General features: G+C 38.8%; 1 protein-coding gene across 4 annotated transcripts in view; it reads left to right on the top strand.

The window, feature by feature from the left end:
• The window catches only part of LOC107842813 (transcription termination/antitermination protein NusG), a 23,568-nt gene extending 3,608 nt beyond the window's left edge, over positions 1-19,960 (top strand). Inside the window, exons 2-7 of one of the 4 annotated variants that reach the window (XR_007044820.1) lie at positions 2,224-2,402; positions 3,575-3,911; positions 4,300-4,416; positions 7,391-7,499; positions 10,587-10,659; positions 19,472-19,960. Coding sequence is in view for 1 of the 4 variants with exons in the window: in XM_016686840.2 (XP_016542326.1) it covers positions 2,224-2,402; positions 3,575-3,911; positions 4,300-4,380 (597 nt within the window). In the remaining 3 variants the exon portion in view is untranslated. The remainder of the gene's footprint in view (positions 1-2,223; positions 2,403-3,574; positions 3,912-4,299; positions 4,417-7,390; positions 7,500-10,586; positions 10,660-19,471) is intronic. The other 3 variants (XR_007044819.1, XR_001666110.2, XM_016686840.2) reach the window with 3 other exon arrangements.
• Positions 19,961-20,192: the final 232 nt, after the last annotated feature.

Raw genomic sequence — 20,192 nt, 5'->3', positions numbered from 1 at the left:
GACAAATTGGAGGTTTGGAGGCAAACCCTTGAGTCTAAGGGGTTCAGGTTGAGTAGGTTCAATACGGAGTATTTGGAATGCAAGTTCAGTGACTGGCAGGAGGACGAAGTGGTGGTGAGGTTGGACTCCCAGGATGGTTGTAAGAGGGATAGTTTTAAGTATCTTGGGTATACGATTCAGGGGAATGGTGAGATTCATGAGGATGTCTCTAAACGTATTGGAGCAGATTGGATTAAGTGGAAGCTCGCCTCGGGAGTGTTGTGTGATAAGAAGGTGCCCCTTAAGCTTAAAGGCAAATTCTATAGAGTGGCAGTCCGTCCGGCCATGTTGTATGGAGCGGAGTGTTGGCCGGTCAAGCACTCCCACATCCAAAAATTGAAGGTGGCGGAAATGAGAATGTTACGTTAGATGTGTGGGCTTACTAGAGGGGACAAAGTTAGGAATGAGGTTATCCGGGAGAAGGTGGGAGTGGCTTCGGTGGAGGACAAGATGCGGGAAGAAAGGCTGAGATGGTTTGGGCATGTGATGAGGAGGGGCGCGGATGCCTCAGTTCGTAGGTGTGAGAGGCTAGCTTTGGATGGTTTCAGGAGGAGTAGAGTAGGCTGTAGAAATACTGAAGGGAGGTGATTAGGCATGACATGGAGCAACTTCAATTTACTGAGGACACGACCCTAGATTGGAAGGTGTGGGTGGAGATCGCGGATAAGAGTAGAAGGCTAGTGTGAGTGTGTGGGTTGTAGCAGGCAGTCAGGAGAGATCTTGTGTAGCCGGGTTCGTAACCCTAGGACTGTGTACGTAGGTGTCGTTGGTATGTGAGGGTATGTTACTACTAGGTGGGGGACCTATTTTCTTATTTCTTAGTTCCTATTTTCTTATTTAGCGGTGCCTTTATTTCTCGTATTTCATTTTTTCTTTGGTTTCATTTTTATTATTTCTTATTCCTGATTTTTCCGTTGTGTCATCCATCCTCCTTGTTTATTATTCTTTATCTTGAGCCGGAGGTCTATCGGAAACAACCTCTCTACTTTTTCGGAGGTAGCGGTATGGACTGCGTACATCTTACCCTCCCCAGACCCCACTTTGTGGGAATACACTGGGTTTTTTGTTGTTGTTGTTGTAGAGTATAGTTTGCACATAATTTAGCTCCAACGAGGCAAACGGGCTCAGTTCAATCATGAAAAACATTCCTTCCATTCACAGGAACGTGAAGAATGTAAGATGTCAAGGACTATTAGTTGGAGATTCATGAAAATAGGGATGTTATAGGTTTCCAGCAAGAATGCGTTTAGAGTGCTTGACAACTGCGCCTGTCCCAAACAAGTTGGGGTTCGCTATATGAATTTTCATTGAACATGTTTTTCCATTTAAGCTTGAATCATGTCTTCATCATATGATACGTGTATAGCATAGCCGTGGAAAAATATAGTTGAGGAGAAGAAATTAGCAACTAGCAAGGCAAGTGAACTATAGGCCTTTGTAGCAGTATTCGTTTTTTCTTTGGATAATTGTGGTGCCCGGGCCAGCTTGTGAGCACCTCAGTTAACCCACAATTACCGACAACTTCCAACCAACACAGATACCGGTATCACCTACCATTTTTTCCCTTTATAACAGTATTCATTTCTATCCGAAGACGAAGGCTTAAAAAAAGTTTGCTTTTGAAGCCTTTATAGCGTATAATAGTTGTAGAGCTTGCATAATTTCCAGATCTTTGTTATTGTATCAGATTGGAATCCTTGGACCTGAAGTTAACCATATCATAAATAATAAACAGGTGTCTATCGGTTTTTCTATTGCTGTAGATTTAGCCCCAATACTTGTCTCAGTTTCCTCTGTTAAAAAGGGCAGCACGGTGCGCTAAAGCTTCTACCACAAGGGTCTATTATACGCAGCTCAGCTTACATTTCTGCAAGGGGCTGTTTCCACGGCTTGAACCGGAGACCTCCTGGTCAAATGCAGCAACTTTACCAGTTTCCACTATTCATTTTCTTTATTTGAAATCATAGTTCTTTTCTCTGGGGGTAGGGCTGGGATGGAGGGGTTCAGTTTGCTTGAAATCATGGTTGATCTGCTCCAACCAATGAGGGCTTCCTATACGTTGGTTTTAGGACAGCTGGAGGTTGAATTACCTTGAACTGTAAGGGGATAAAGTGTATTTAACTAATGTAGGAATTGACTTTCCAATATATATTGAGTTTTGACTGACTGCAAAAGTTTCTGCAGGTATACATTCCATCTGTACAGGTCAAAAGGAAATTAAAGAACGGAACACTTTCAGTTAAACCGAAACCCCTTTTCCCAGGATGTGTGTTTCTTAAGTGTGTGCTGAACAAGGAAATACATGATTTCATTCGAGAATGTGCTGGAATTGGAGGCTTTGTTGGATCCAAGGTTGGAAATACGTAAGCATTCATTGCTGTCCCTATCACAAGTCACAACTTTACAAGTATTACATCTCATCTGTGGTGGATGGAGTTATCCAGTACCGGGATTGGTGGGAGGTAGCAGGTACCTGGAATTAGTCAAGGTGCGCAAGCTGGCTTGGACGCCATGATTATAAAAAAAAAGTTTTAAAGTATTACTCGGTCAAGAAAGAGGATCTGTCTTTGATTAGTTTGATACGTCTACAATTTCTTTATCTCTGGGAAGTCTGTCTTTATACGAACAAAGACCCTCTGTGTATGTGTCTGACCAATGGGTCCTGTGTTAATGGATATTAACATAAAATGAGTGGAAGAATATCCTAGCTAACTCGGCCTAAGTGGAAAGCTTTTACTTAAAAATCACCTGTGATATAGTTTTGTGTAGCTTGTAAAGTGTGTTGGCCTAAGGAGTTATCAATTTCTTTGAAAGATGTGTTGGCCTAGGATCGGAAACTTTTACTTAAAAATTACTGCCAATCTAATTTTGTGTAGCCTGTACAATGTGGTCTATTCAGTCAGCTACAAGGAGGTCTTTCTGCTACTTGCCAAAATATCAGAATACTTGCCAAATTTTATGCTAATAGATCAAGTGATTTTTGCAAGGTTATCTAATTAGTTGGCTGGCTTTAGTTGATATCTTACCTTTTGGTCTCCCTTTATATGACTTTTATGCTACTTGTGGCAAGTGTTGTCAAATGCCGGTTAAAGCGCACTTTTAAGCCCTGAAGCTCAGCTCAAAATGGGTTGAGACTTTGCCTCCTTTAATTTGCATTTCAGTGCTGTCATCAAGGTTCTAAGCATATTATTCCTTGCCAATGAGTCTCTTCTGAAGAGGCAATACTAAACAATTGATATTTTACTTTATCGTAATTTTTAAAAATTTCTTTGTTCATATATATGTCATTCATGCAAGTAATTTCTAGTCTTGAACTAAACATATAGTATTTTTTTCCTCCCTTTGCACCTTCATTAATGCCCATGCTATATTTGCGGTCTGCGCTTAAAACCCCAATGTACCTTAGAGCTTTTTTCCGCTTTTTGCTTTTCATAAAACTGTTTGTGTCTACATACCCATTTTATTATTTGAAGGGCTAATTTAGAAGGTACCCGAGGTTATTTTCTCAGTACCTAAGATTTTAGAACATTTTCAGAAAACGGCAGATCAATAAACCCAGACCTGTAGATGAGGATGATCTGGAAGCCATATTCAAACAAGCAAAGGAAGAACAAGAGAGAGCTGATCAAGCTTTTGAAGAAGAGGAACAAGGAGAAGGAGGTTTAGATTCTAGTATAGCTCCCACTGACGATAAAGTTGTGCCCAAAAAACGAGGAAGGCAATCTAAAAAAGCTTCAGACCTACTTACAGTTGATGCATTGAGAGGATCTGATGATAAATCTTTAATACCAGGGTCAACTATTGAAGTTGTGTCTGGAGCCTTTGCAGGATTTTCAGGGATTCTTAAGAAGGTTGATAGCAAGGCAGGATTGGTATGCCTTAGAACACTATTCTTATGTTATTTCGGGGAGGCAGAGCGGGCAAGGGAAACTATTGTTATAAAAATCCTGGAGCTCAGCCACAAAAAGGAGAAAAATTGAGTTAACAACAGCTTATGTGGTCAAACTTTCCTAACATCACATTCCCCTGCCCTCTCAGCCTCTTCCACCCTGGCAATGCAAAAGAGATAATATATTTAATAGAGAAAGTTTTCAAATTGGTTATCTCCTGTATAGTTTGAAAGCCTATTGATGCTAGTTGTTCTCAATATATACTGTATCTTCCATTTGCTATATGAGAACTGTTCTTCTGTTAGTTGACCCAAGCCAACTGAAAAAGCAAAGTTTATTCTCGATATTGAATGTGGAATTTTTCTTGCAGGCAACTGTTGGATTTTCTCTATTTGGCAAGGAGACTCTAGCTGATATAGATGTCAAAGAAATTGTAGCTGAGGTTGGCTGACCTGTTTAGGCTGCTGATACTTTTTTGTCTGAGATGGTAAGTCTTGCATTGAGCGATCATTATTTAAAAAATTAATGGTATCCTCACTTAAGATTCACATTGCACATGTATGTAGCAGATGCATCTGCCCACTGAAATAAGATGTGATGTCTTACTAGATATAACGAGTTAGTGCCAGGATAACTTAAAATGCCCGGTCTTTGGTTTTCAATAGACAAACCTACAATTTCATGAAGCATCATCAATTAAAGTAACAAAATATTTGTTACCGTCCATTGATTCCATCTCCATTGGATCACAAATATTAGAATATACTAAGTTAAGTATATCCATTTTGCTTTGAGAAGATGCCTGAAATGAGACCCTTCTCAAATTAACAGTAATCACAATGTGTCACTGTCGTAGCTTTGACAAAAGAGAGTGAGTGATTTCTTGGTAAGAATCTGCGGTCCTTTCTTGCTCATCTGACCCGAGCTTCTGTGCCTTAATCTGTAGGAATCTCATCGTGAGCTGCGTTCAATTCACCTTGGTATATTTCTGTATTTGTCTTATACAAACATGCCCCAAGAAACTCCTTTTTAAATTATCAATCATCTCTTTGTGAGTCTCCGCTTTGATTTCCAAAATAGTTCTCGTATCCATCTCTATCCAAAGCATTTGCCAAGATTAAGTTCATCCGCAAATTAGATACATGGTGCATATCCCTTAGATCCAATGTGCATTCATCATTTGGCTTGATACAAATGTCACAAATGCCCCACAGCCTTTGAGTAATTTTTATTACCCATTCTCACAGTGCCAAATCACCTGCTACACGTTCGCAAAAAAGATCTTTTATACTGGTATGACGTGGTAAGATGTTGTGTTAACGACCCATTCCAGCTCTGGACTTGCCAAGTGCATGCATTCCTCTTTCTCATTTACGAAGAGTATTTCTGTGTCATTGTTTCATACTGTGACAATGGTGTTTTCGTCATTGTTTTGGCCACTAATCTTGCCGTCGCCCCTTGCTGGATTTGGTCAATCTTGTTTGCAGTTACCGCAGTTATAGAAATTTATGGCTCTTGATTAGATTGATTCTTGGACTTTTCACTACCTTCAGATCTACAATAGTTGCTCGAACCCCTTTGGTAATTCTTGTCTCTACCTTCTATGATTAGAGCATGTCCTTGATTTTCAGGCTTCTTTCCCATCTTCTCATTGAGATTTGAGTAAATGAGCTGATATAGCGTCTTCATCTCAATGGCGTTCTTACCAAATTGGGAAGATGGTAGTGAGTTCAGGAGCACAAAAGCTTTATCTTTTTTTTTTTCCTGATAATCATGGTGTCCGGGCCAGCTTGCGCGCATCTTGATTAATTCTACGAGATACCTACCACCTCTTACCAACAACAAGTACCAAGTAATTCTGTCTACCAAGGCTAGAACAAATGGGAAGAAATCACCTAGTGTTTCTCTCTGTTGAGAATTGAACCTGAGACCCATGGTGCTCAACCCAACTCCATTGAACCACTAGGCCACACCCTTGGGTGCCAGAAATTATACTTCTTAAATAATGGTTATATGGTGTTTTATAGATACGAGGTGATGTATTGAATTTGTTTCGCAAGTACACATATCCTACCCCCTTCAAAATTGAAGAGTTAAAACTATTATTTTCTATTTTATCTATTTATTCATTTTTTAGAATAAAATGATATCTAAGTCAACTTATGCACACCTCAACTATCCAGCCACCTGCTACATCCCACCTAACTCACACCAGCATAGATTCTGGGTATCACTGTCCACCAAGGCTTAGGTGGATGAGAAACTGAAGCTATAAAATTGATAGGATAGTTTCTTGAGAGCTTATGATTATAAAGGACAGGATGATGGCCATTCACCACATATTTAGTCTACAAGCACTAACGTCTAGCAGTATACACATATCTACATGACTACAACCATATCAAACTTATATCATATACCGTTAATTTTTTCATAGTAAAAGTCAACAGTTTTAAAGGCACCTAGGCACCTGGCAACATGGAAGATGACATTTTCAAGCATTAACAATTCATTAGCACAACCAATAGCCAGATCTCCACTAGAACCCCTTTAATCCACACACCACCACCACCACCAACAAACCCAGTGTATTCCCACATAGTGGGGTCTAAGGAAGGTAAGATGTATGCAGTCCATACCACTACCTCCGGAGAAGTAAAAAGGCTGTTTTCGATAGACCTCCGGCTCAAGACAAGGAATAATAAACAAGTTCGTAATAAAGCATGGAACAAGATGACATAACATAAATACAACATCCACAAGGAATAGTAAACAAATTCGTAATAAAGCATGAAACAAGATGGCATAATAAGAATAATACACCCACCAAGTAATACCCTATACTAACGACCCAAACTGGCTCTATCCTTCTATCCTAATTCGCGTCCTCCAGATCTTCCTATCTAGGGTCATGTCCTCAGTAAGCTGTAACTGCTCCATGTCCCGCCTAATCACCTCTCTCCAGTATTTCTTCAGCCTACCCCTACCCCGCCTGAAACCATCCAAAGCAAGACTCTCACACCTACGAATCGGGGTATCCGTGCCCCTCCTCATCACATGTTTGAACCATCTCAATCGGACTTCCCGCATCTTGTCCTCCACCGAAGTCACTCCAACCTTCTCCCGGATAGTCTCATTCTGAACTCTATCACCCCTTTAATCCATAATAATAGAAATAATTGGTGCTTTCAAGCTACTCATAGTCCTTAAGTTATAAGCTATGGCTTCCCCCTGCATGCAAGCAATATAAACTATTGAGTTAGCACCAACCAATGGGGAAAAAACATGTTACAGCAAAGTTGTGTATATACTTGGCCTAGTTCCTGTAATTTGAGGTCAGCATATGCCCCTGGCGTGTTGATGAAAGTGACAATCCAGAATCCGTGATGATTAGCATAGTACATCATCCGTAGAGTCTTCCTATAACTGTTTAACATGTATTTTTTTTCTTATTATTGTAGGCTCATATGCTATAAAGGGATGGATCTAAACTTATAAAAAGATAATTCCAAGCTCAAACATAATGGAACCACACATACCCATGGGGTGTAGGCATCCCAAAGTTACGTTGTATGTTCTCCTTTGTCTTTCATCCTTTTTGATGACCCATGAACATGTAGCTTCTTCCATTTATTGTGCTAAGGCCAGTGACAATGGCCGGATTGTCATACCCAACTCGGTAGCTTGGTTACCATGAAACTCCACAAACAACAAGTTAGCAATTATTATTTTACTTTGTTAGAATTTCCAACAGATTATTGGTAAGAAATAAAGACATTGAATTTACTTTACCTTCTTAGTAATATTAAAGACATGATCAAGGAAAGCTGGCCTATTAGGATGCCTTGTAATATTCATTCTTTGTATAGGAGTCAGATGCGTGTATAAATCTTTGATAACTTGTTCACACAGTTATGGATGTGACTGGCAAGACAAAAATAATCAAATGCTAGACTTGATTTATTAGAATATTTGCGCCATTTTGGCACAGGGAATTGCAATTACTTACAGGAGGGGCTCAATGATAATTTGCTTAAGCCCAAGGCTAGTTATACAATCAAGTTATAGACCAAAAGTGAAAAATATGTAAGTACGTTCAAAGTTTAAAGATGTCGGATGAATATGCGCTAGAATTTGTGAAAGAGGGTCGATATGGAGCATGAAATCTTACATGGAATGATAAATCATGATTGTCATCGCTTTTATTGGTTTGCCTGAAAACATATGGAAATTGATAGTGGGGATCGATTGTTCTTCAAAGACTTGTGTTCCACCATATTAAAAGAAGAAAATCTGACTTGAATGGAAGATAATATTGTTGCTATAAGCAACAAGTTGGAGAAGATTTTTCCACATGGATTCTTCGATGTGATAGAACATCTTCCTATCCACCTTGTCCACGAAACTCGGCTAGACGGTCCAGTTCAAACTAGGTGGATGTATTTAGGTGAGCGGTAAGCAATTGCAATAATTAGTTTATTTTTAATTCTTCAAGTATATATCTATTTTTATATATTAGACACCTTACGAAAAATTATGTGGGACAATTGAGAAATTGAAAAAGGGTCCAAAAATAAAAATAGGGTGGAAGGCGCTATGGTTGAAACATACCTTGCTAGAGAAACATCCCAATTTTTCTTACTATTTTGGTGATCAAGTCGCTTGTTTGAGAAATAGATCGAATCGACACCAAGAAGATGAGAATGAGCCATATCTATAACTAATATCAATCTTCAATCAACCACGTAGCAGGGCAAAAAATAACGATTTTCGCTGGCTCACTGACATGGAGCACAAATTAGCAACGCCGTTGAAACACCTAGGCTTTGGACCCTTAGAAAAATTCCCTTGGTTGAAGTTTCTGGGCAAGGTACGACTTATGGGTACTAGTCGTACCCGGGGATATGACTTGGGGTCCTCTCACTCGTTTGTTAGGCAGTGTAGTGGGGGTTACATTCTGTCCAAGGTACGGTTTAGCCTCTCCAAAGTCATATGTTAGGGTACGGGTCGTATGTTGCCTAGTCGTATGATGCTTGAAGTCTTGGCCAAAACATTCTGACTTGGGTACGGATTAGAGGGTACCACTCGTACCTTAGAGTACAAGTCATGCATATGGAGTCGTATGTTGGTCAGTTTAGGGGTCCATGGTGAGGTCGAGGGTATGAGTTAGGGTACCACTCGTACCCTAAGGTACAGGTCAATAGGGTGAGTCGTACCCTATTGGGAGTTCACTTTTCAGCTTTTAAGCTGAGGAAATTTTAGACTTTTCCCACCCCTGAACCGTTATAACCCACGACTTATAACCTCATTTGGCTCTTCATTCTTTACATATACAAGATCAAAAACATCCTAAACACTTTCCAAAACTTCTCTCTTAAGATTGAAGCTAGGGTTTCAAGAGGTGTCCTTCTAGAGGCTTAAAGACCAAGAATCTCTATGTGAATCATCTTGATAAGGGATGTGACTCCTCCCTTATTATTATTTCTCAAATATCATGTTATTTAAACATTGGTTATGAATCTTTAATGGTGGTTTTTGAAACAAATGTTGAGGGTTTTGATGTTTAGTGATGGGTGATGTTTACTCTTGCTTAAACTTGTGTTTATACTTGTTTCTGGTGATGGTTTGCACATGTGGGTACTTGTTGATTGTGGTTTGACAAATGGGTCATGAGTAACCCTAATATTGATGATTTTCACTAGGGTTTTGGTCATGGTAAATGTGTGCCCTCAAGGTGATTGTGAAAATGTCTACTAGAAATAACTAGTTACATGTTGATGGTGATTTGAACTAAGGTAGTGGCTTAATGAGTAAGAATGATTGGTAAGTGACCTTGTAAAGGCCTTGTGGCCCTTTAATGAGATAATTGGTGACCTTGGTGGTTGGTTTGGTTAAAAAGGGGTTTGAGTCCCTAAGCATGAAATTGAACTGTGTTTGAACTAAAGCTTGGTGTAAGAATGCTAATGAATGGTTTGATAAAGGTCTTGATGACCACAATTTGACTAGAATGTTAGTTGAAATAAGGCATTGGCCTATTCATAAAGACCTTGTGGTCATGAATGGTGTTGAATTGTGGCCTTGATGGCTTGAAACGGCTAAGTGAGTTAAAGTCCTTAAATGTTGAATTAAGTGGATGTGAAGGCATGGACAAAGGGTTAGAGTCCTAATGTCGATTAGTAATGGACACGATGGCTTGTGGTTAGAGTCCACTAGCGTAATAAAATGCTTGTGGTTAGAGTCCACTTGTTTGATAAGACGGCTAGTGGTTAGAGTCCACTTGTCTAATAAAATGGCTTGTGGGTAGAGTCCACTTGACTAGCAAAAGGCTTATGGTTAGAGTCCACCTGCACAATGAGACGGCTTGGGGACGGCTTGGGGTTAGAGTCCTCTTGCTTGATATAACCTACGTGGGTGGAAGGTTAGAGTCCTCCACTTCTTGGTTCATGATTAGGTGCTTTGAAATGCATGCTATGGCCTTGTTATCTTTTTGGCACTTGATGTATCTACATATCTACATGTCTCTGTGTATGAATGTGGTGACTCATGATGGTTTGACTTGGTATTGAATAATGACACTATTTTATCCTTACCTTTGAGTTACATGCTAGCGCTCCAACCGCTAACCGTCTCCGAACGCTGTGTCCCCACCCGACATAGGGGTCGGAGCATCTTCTTCTCTTTCTGCGCAGTGACCAGGTGTTCGAGCAGATCGTGTGTTGACTTTAAAGTGGTGAGCTTTCATACTCCGGAAGGCATACATTTCATGGTCTTTCTATCTTATGTCATAAACTCGTATTAGACTTGGTTTTTGGCTATTGTCGGGGCATGTCCCGATATATTATAGACATTGGATTGGTAGAGGCTTGTGGATGACTGTGGACTTGGGTAGTTGGATGTTGTATGTTGGCATGAGTGGAATGATTAGACATTCTTAAGTTATGTTTATTAGTTTTGTTTCCGCTATCTTATTATACGTTCTGAGTTCATCCTACGCTTGTGTTTTGATGTGATGGTTAGGTTAGGTTAACGTGGCGATCACCGGTCCTTGTTGGTCTTGAGATGCTCATTCGACAAGGCCCAGTTTCGGGTCGTGTCAGTTGTATTTCTTGCTGAATTGCTCGAAAGTTGAACCCTTTTAAAGCAAGGATATTGAATATTTACATATTAGATTTAATTACTCGTTTCACTAAGGAAACCAATTGTGTTTGCAATGTGAATCTTCAGTTCATTTAAGGCTCAATTCCACCAAAATCAAGTGTATGAGTCATTTGCAACATGATATACAAATCAGGTGAATAATTTCAATAATATCACAATAAATTTAAAGCGTCTATGCATTCTTCAACTAACCATAATATATATATATATATATATATATATATATATATATATATATATAGACATAAAGGTATTCCATATTCACCAAATTTTGCCACATATAATCAGTTCTTGAAGGATACTTCTTTGGAACCGGTTGAAGCTCGTACAATGTCCTACTACATAGTAAATAGGTTTATAAAGGTATTTTATTCACCAAATTTTGCCACATATAATCAATTCTTGAAGGATATTTCTTTGGAACCAGTTGAAGCTCGTACAATGTCCCACTACATAGTAAATGGGTTTAAATTTCACTGAGAAATCTCCAAAATAAGGAAAATGAACAATATTGGTGTTTGGGTTAAGGGTGATAATGATGTTGATAGTTGATTACTTTGGCGTACTATAAGAAAATTTAGACATGGAGTATGTTGATTGACCAGTTAAAAAAATAGTACTCTTTCGATACAAGTGGTTTGATTCAAGCACAAGAGGCACAAGAGTACTTAAGCAATATAATATCATTGAAGTCAAACACACTAGGACGTATCCTGTTTACGATCCTTTTGTTATTGCACGAAACACTAAACAAGTGTACTATGCTCCTCCTTATCCGTTGCGCTAGAACATGTTTGATTGGTGGGTTGTAATCAAAATCGAGCCTATAGGGGGTGGGTGGGTGGAAGTTGAGAATATGTTGGAGATTGCATACAACAACAACAAACCTAGTGTATTCCCCCACATAGTAGGGTCTGGGGAGGGTAAGATGTACACAGTTCATACCACTACCTCCGGAGAAGTAGAAAGGCTGTTTCCGATAGACCCCCGGCTTAAGACAAGGAATAGTAAACAAATCCGTAATAAAGCATAAAACAAGATGACATAACATAAATACGACACCCACAAGGAATAGTAAACAAAGAATAATAAACAAATTCGTAATAAAGCATGAAACAAGATGGCATAACAAGAATAATGCACCTACCAAGTAATACCCTACACTAACGACCCCAACTGACACTAGCTTTCTATCCTAGTTCACGTCCTCCAGATCTTCCTATCTAGGGTCATGTCCTCAGTAAGCTGTAACTGCTTCATGTCCCGCCTAATCACCTCTCCAGTATTTCTTCAGCCTACCCCTACCCCGCTTGAAACCATCTAAAGCTAGCCTCTCACACCTATGAATCGGGGCATCCATGCCCCTCCTTATCACGTGTTCGAACCATCTCAACCGGACTTCTCGCATCTTGTCCTCCACTGAAGTTACTCCAACCTTCTCTCGGATAATCTCATTCCGAACTCTATCACCCCTAGTAAGCCCACACATCCAACACAACATCCGCATTTCCGCCACTTTTAATTTTTGAATTTGGGAGTTCTTGCCTGGCCAACACTCCGCTCCATACAACATGGCCGGACGGACTGCCACCCTGTAGAATTTACCTTTAATCTTGGGCGGCACCTTCTTATCACACAACACCTCCGAGGTGAGCTTCCACTTCATCCATCCCACCTTAATACGGTGGGAGACATCCTCGTCAATCTCACCATTCCCCTGAATCATGGACCCGAGATACTTGAGACCCGAGATACTTGAAACTATCCCTTACACAACCTGAGAATCCAACCTTATTACCACCTCATTCTCCTGCCTCAAGTCATTAAACTTGCATTCCAAATATTCTGTCTTGCTCCTACTCAACCTGAACCCTTTAGACCTAAGGGTCTGTCTCCACACCTCTAATTTATTATCCCCCCCTCGTGCCCCCGCGTTTCATCAATCAAAACTACATCATCTGCAAAAAGCATACACCAAGGCACCTCTCCTTGAATACACCGCGTCAACACATCCATCACCAAAGCAAACAAAAACGGGCTAAGAGTAGATCTCTAATGCAACCCTATCAAGACAGGAAAATGCTCTGAATCTCCTTCCGTCGTCCTCACCTGGGTCTTAGCTCCATCACACGTGTCCTTGATTGCTCTGATATACGCCACCGGGACCCTACTCACCTCCAAGCATCTCCAAAGAACCTCCCTAGGGACTTTGTCGTACACCTTCTGTAAGTCGATAAACACCATGTGCAGATCCTTCTTCCTTTCCCTATATTGTTCCACGAGTCTCCGCACCAGGTGAATTGCCTCCGTCGTCGAGTGCCCGGGCATAAATCCAAACTGGTTCTCCGAAATAGACACTATCCTCAACCTCAACTCAACCACTCTCTCCTAAATCTTCATAGTGTGACTCAATAACTTAATACCCCTATAGTTGTTGCAACTCTGAATGTCACCCTTGTTCTTATATAGAGGGATCATAGTACTCCATCTCTAAGCCTCAGACATTTTCACCGTCTTGAAAATGCCGTTAAACAATTCAATCAACCACCTTAAACCAGCCTCGTCAAAAAACTTTCAAAAATCTACAGGAATCTTATCAGGCCCCGTCGCCCTACCCCTTCGGATGTTGGAGATTGCATATCCAAATGAAATGCAGAATGATCACTAATTAGTGGACACTGACTTAGGCTACATTTATTTTTATTAAGATTCAAACATCTGAATCTGAATACACGTATGAATGAAATATTGTCTCTAGATTTGAAACCTGAATGATTAAGATTGTTTGTTTTTCAACATCTGAATGTGCAAAATTATTTATTTGTAAGTATAATAAAAATACAATTCAAATAAAAAAATTAATTATATATTATACAAAAATACAATTCAAATAAAAAAATTAATTATATATTAGAAAAATATTTAATTTAATACCATGAAATTATTATTTGATTAAAAAATATTTATGCTTGTTAGTGATGGTGAAGATGGTGTGTAATAGAGGTGGTGGTGGTAATGAGTGACTAGTAATGTTGGCAGTAATAGTTGTGATGGTAGAGATGGTTGGGATTGTAGTGACTGTCATGATGGTGGCAATTGGTGGTGGTGGTGGTTGTGATATGATGTTGGTAGTTGGAGTGATTGTGGTGGCTGAATAATATATGAATGATAGTTGACGATGTACTGGTGGTAGTTGGAGACGATGTTAGCTGTGATGGTGGGGATGGTTGTTGGTAGAGATAGACTGTAGCGATGCTAGTGGTTGAAGCGGTAATAGAGGGGGTGACACCACGACAGTGGCGGTGGTCGAAGTATGTGTGGAAGTTGATGATGTTGATGTGTTAGTGTTATTTAGTAGTGATACTAGTTGTGATAAATAAGTTGGTCGGTAGTAGGGATTGCCGGTAGTGGTTGATGATTTTGGTGGCAGTGGCAATGGAATAATTTGAACAATGGATATGGTAGCAGTTGACAATAGTGGTTGGTAGCAATGTTGGTTGTCAATAATGGTAGAGGTGGACGGTAGTGGTGTTTGGTGGTTGGAGGTGATGGGTTGTGGTTAACAATGGTGGTGGCGGTAGAGGTGGTTAGTGGTAGTGAATGGTGATTATGGATAGAGCGGTGGTGAATATTATCCAACACAAGAGTACCTCTTACTGATATTAAGATTTGGTTTTAGATCTGAATAATTAAGACCTATTCAGACTTATTAATAGCTAATATCTTAATAAAAACAAATGCATTTAATAGCATGGAGTTTGAACCATTCAGATTCAGACTTCCATTAAGTGCAAACAACTGAGGCCTTAGTGGATAATTTGAACCATCAGGAATACATTTTTGAAGAAGTGAGTGCAGAAGAGGCTGAATGGATAGAAGGGGAGGAAATTTTCGAAGAGGGTGAATGGTTATGAAGAATTTTCGAAGAGGAGGATTAGCTCTTTATTAGTTGTATTCGTTATTTTTAATTATTGATATCGGTATGCTTTGTACTACTTACCTCTTATGCATTTATTCCCTCATTAACATTTTTGAAAAATGTCTTACTTTTGGTTTAGTGAAACAACTCATGCTCATATTTTGATAAAGGTTTATGGATATCTTCCTGCTTTTAACTTATTCCATAATCTTAACAAAGTGACATTTGGCAAACTGCTTTTTATCTTTAAATAAATTAGATGGTAGGAAAGGATGACAGGGGTAAGAAAATAGGTGATACTAGTAAGCCAAAAAAGAAAAAGGTATCTCCATTTTATTGACGTCCCACTGGGATTTATGTATCTGAGCCTCAGTCAGATTATATTCCAGCACAACCCTCTTATTCTAGGTTGTCACATCATTCATATAGTGCTGTTACGCATGTAAGTCTACTCTATGGCTATATCTAGTCTCAGCCTGCCCCCATAGTCATGCCACCACCTTCACAGTACTAGCAGACAGTCGATGGTGCTTATAGTCATCTATTGTCGTCTGTTCTGCCATCTGCTAGCAGTCAGCCATGTACTCATAGTGGTTTTATTGGATCGATTTGGCTGACCGATCTTCGTCTTAGAGAAACACTATCCATTACTCCTGATACACCCATGACAGGGCACTTAGGAGCACCTGCTCCACAACCATGATAGAGAGCTGCCATTTGGTGGACGTACATTATCCTCTATGGATTGGGGTATGATTTTAATATAACAACTCCATTTGTTTTTATTTACAATATTATGCTATATAATATTTGATCTTGTATTGCAGGTTTAGGCTTGATGATTGAATAGCCAAAATCGTCTACAAAACATTATAGAACATAATATAGTAAATGAAAAATAAATAGAGTTGTTATATATTGAAATTATACCTTGTTATATATTGAAATTATACCCTGATCCATATGGGATAATGTACGTCCCCCGACTGGCATCTCTCTGTCTTGGCTGTGGAGCAGGTGCTCCTGAGGAGTAATGGATGGTGTCTCTAAGACGAAGATCAGTTAGCCCCATCAATACAGTTGAACTACTATAAGTACTTGGCTAACTGGCTAACTGCTAGCAGATAGTAAAGCAGATGACGGTAGATGATGACTATCAACACCATTGATTGGCTGCTAGTACTGTGAAGGTGGTCTGGTGGTGGCATAACGATGGGGGAGGGTTGAGACTCGGTAGAGCCGTGGAATAGACCCACATGCGTAAGAGTACTATATGAATGATGTGACGACCTAGAATAAGAGGGTCATGCTGGAATGTCATCTGACCGAGGCTCAGATATATGAATCCTTGTGGGTCATCTATCAAGTGGAGGTTCCCTTTTCGTTTTTGGCTTACTAGTATTAGTTATTTTCTTACCCCTATCATCCTTACTTACCATCTAAATTATTTAAAGACAAAAAATAGTTTGTCAAATGTCACTTTGTTAAGATTGTGGAATAAGTAAAAAGCAAAAAGATATCCATAAACCTTTATCAAAATGTGAACATGAGTTGTTTCACTAAACCAAAAGTAAAACACTTTTCAAAAATGCTAATGAGGGAATAAATGCATAAGCGGTAAGTAGTACAAAACATCAATAATTAAAAATAATGAATATAGCTAATAAAAAGCTAATCTTCCTCTCCCGAAGATTCTCCACTTAACCATTCACCGTCTTAAAAAATTTCCTCTTCTATCCATTCAGCCGCTTGTACACTAACTTCTTCCAAGATGTGTTTCAGATTTCAAATTATGCACTAAGTCAGTGTCCACTAATTGGTAATCATTTTGCTTTTCATTTTGATATGCAGTCTCCAACATATTCTCAACTTCCATCTGCCCTATAGGCTTGGTTTTGATTATAATCCACTAATCAGACTTGTCCTTGCGCAATGTATAAGGAAAATAGTACACTTGCTTAACATTTTGTGCAATAACAAAAGGATCGTAATTAAGATACATCCTAGTGTGTTTAACTTCAATGATGTTATGCTCCTTAAGTACTCTTATGCCTCTTGTGCTTGGATCAAACCACTTGCATTGAAAGAGTACTATTTTTTTAAATGGCCAACCAACATACTCCATGTCTAAAATCTCTTGTAGGACGCCAACGTAATGAACATCATCATCACCGTTAATCCAAACACCATTATTGTTCGTTTTCCTTGTTTTGAGTGTTCCTCGGTGGAGAATTTAAACCCATTTACTATGTAGTGGGACATTGTACGAGCTTCAATCGGTTCCAAAGAAATATCCTTCAAGAATTGATTATATGTGGATGCATTTGGTCAATGGAATAGCTATACATATTATGGTTAATTGAAGAATGTGTAAACACTTAATTTCTTATATTATTATTGAAATTACTCACCTGATTTGTATACCATGTTGCAAATAACTCACACACTTTATTTTGGTGGAATTGAGCCTTAAATAAACCGAAGATTTACATTGCAAACACAATTAGTTTCCTTAGTGAAACGAGTAATTAAATCTGATATGTAAATATTTAATATCCTTACTTTAAAAAGGGCTCAACTTTTGGGCAATTCAGCAAGACTACAACGTGCTGATTTGTGCTCCATGTCAATGAGCCGGCGAAAATAGCTTTTTTTGGCCCTACTATCTAGTTGATTGAAGATTGATATTGGTTGTAGATAGGGCTAATTCTCATCTTCTTGGTGTTGATTCGGTTTGTTTTTCAAACAAACGACTTAATCCCTAAAATAGTAAGAACAAAATTGGGATGTTTCTCGAGGAAGATATGCTTCAACTATAGAGTCTTTCACCTTATTTTTATTTTCAGGACCCTTTTTCAAATTCCCAATGAGCCTGCATAATTTTTTGTTTGGTGTCTAGTATACAAAAATAGATATATACTTGAACAATTAAGAAGTAAATTAAATGTGTTGCACTTGCTTACCGTTCGCCTGGATACATCCACATAGTTTAAACCTAAGTTGCTCGGACTCTTCAAAAATGTCTACAGGTGCATGTCGGATCCTCATAAAATAGTATATTTTTGAAGGATCTGACACTGGTGCGGCAACATTTTTGGAGAGTCCGAGCAACTTAGGTTTAAACTGGACTGCCTAGCCGGGCTTCGTGGACAAGGTGGATGAAAAGATATTCCATCACATCGAAGAACCCAGGTGGAAAAATCTTCTCCAACTTATTGTGATAATAATAATATTATGTTTCATTCGAGCTAAATTTTCTTCTTTTAATATGGTGGAACACAAGTATTTGAAGAACAAACTGATCTCTACTATAAGTTGCCATATGTTTTTAGGCAAACCAAAAAAGGCAATCGAAAGTAACTGTTCCATGAAAATGTGAATCATGACTTTTCATTCCATGTAAGATTCCATGCTCCATATCCTCTTTCCCAAATTCGAGGCATATCCATCCGACATCTTTAAACTTTGGACCCACTCACATATTTTACGTTTTTGGTCTAACTTGAATGTAGAACTAGCCTTGCGCTTAAACAAATTGCCGTTGGGCTCCTCTTGCAAGTGTAATATTCCCTGCTCCTGCAATATTCTGGTAAATCAAGTCTAGCCTTTGGATTATCTTTGTTTTGCCAGTCACATCTGTAATCGTGTTGATCAAGTTATCTTCTTACTCGATCTTCCCTCCATGGTTGGGTAGCTGCATGACTAGTCCATTAAGCACATTTAAATATGACAAATATTGTCTCTTCACCTATATGTAGACAATGAATCCATGTACGTGGTAAAGAGAGTTTATTAAGCTGCTTATTTTTGCCAAAGAGGGTTACGTGGTACTATGTAGAAACTACCTCCAACTCCATTGAAGTTTTGAATAGAAGGATCCCTGTAAGAATTATGTGTAGAGTAGGACACAATGAAAATGGGGGTTACTAATAGGATGTTGTCTCTAGAAATTTGTCTACTTCTGGAAATCAGCTGTGTCACTTTGGGTTGAACTATTTACTTCCAAAGACGAACTCCTTGAGTGAAAAGGTCAGAAATGTGTATGTAGTAGTTTATCATCGACTTCATATATTAATCTATTTGAGGATCAAGTTTCTTAGATTTGGATAATCTGTTCAATTGGTTTTTCTGGGTCTTAACTGACTGTAATTCGACTAGTTAAACATAATTGCAAAATGTGCATTAAATTAAAAGTGAAATGTCAAATGGATAAAGGAACAAGTATAATAGCCCTACCAAAAATCTACTAACAAGTATAATAGTCCTCAAATGTGTTTCTCTAGAGCTCTTTAGCTTTTGAAGATGTCACCATCTTCCCATACAAGGGACATATTTCATTCCCAACCCCAATATCCTCTACTACTGTTCTATGGTCCAGTATATTTACTTATATTCCATCATAAGTGTTTGTTGTTTCATGAAGTTTCCTATTGCATTACTATAAAACGTTTGAATTTGACTCCAGGGACGAGCAACATATTATGATGAGTCAACAGTAGGCAGCGGGATATTAGAGCAAAGGTCTGCAAGGGATTAAAGCTAAGGCAAAGGCTGGATTAATCTGATTTGCCTAGGGGATTCCAGAGTTAACTTGGGTATCAATCTGTTGCAATTTTGACTTGGATGTGGCTAAAATGAGATGGTAATCTCTCTAGCCTAAACTCTGGACGAGTGTACTGTTGCTGCAGAATGAATATTCAGGTGCAGATCAAATGCCTGTATGAATCTATTTGAAGTTATTACATGAGTGTGTCAAATAACACTAGGAAAAGAGAGTGAGAAATCTTCTTCGCAGCTTCCAAAATGGGAGTTGTCTTGTAGTATTGCTTTCCTTGTAGATGAAGAAAATCTTGTTTTTTTTTTTCCAATGGGGAATTGCTCTGTATTATTGGATATGTCATAGATATTGAATCTCTTTCATTGAAGGAATTAGAGAATATTATTAGGTTTAAAATTCTCTTTCTCAAATATGTGTGCGTGATGATGCAAATATTAAGCCAAATTCGTAGATTTATGATATATATTATCTCTGTTGGGTTCAGAGATATCTTACCTTGGACTGGGTTTATATAGCTTTTGCTCTTGTATCTCTTTTAGGGGTCATTTGGTGTAAGGTACTAAATCAAAATAGTGCCGAGATAAAATAATAGTGTCGGGATAAAAATTTTGTTGTCTTGTTTGGTTGT

The sequence above is a fragment of the Capsicum annuum genome, chromosome 9, assembly GCF_002878395.1.
Source record: "Capsicum annuum cultivar UCD-10X-F1 chromosome 9, UCD10Xv1.1, whole genome shotgun sequence".
Classification (NCBI taxonomy): Eukaryota; Viridiplantae; Streptophyta; class Magnoliopsida; order Solanales; family Solanaceae; genus Capsicum; species Capsicum annuum.
The sequence above is the reverse complement of the archived record's forward strand: the minus strand, read 5'-3'. Positions and strand labels throughout refer to the sequence as shown.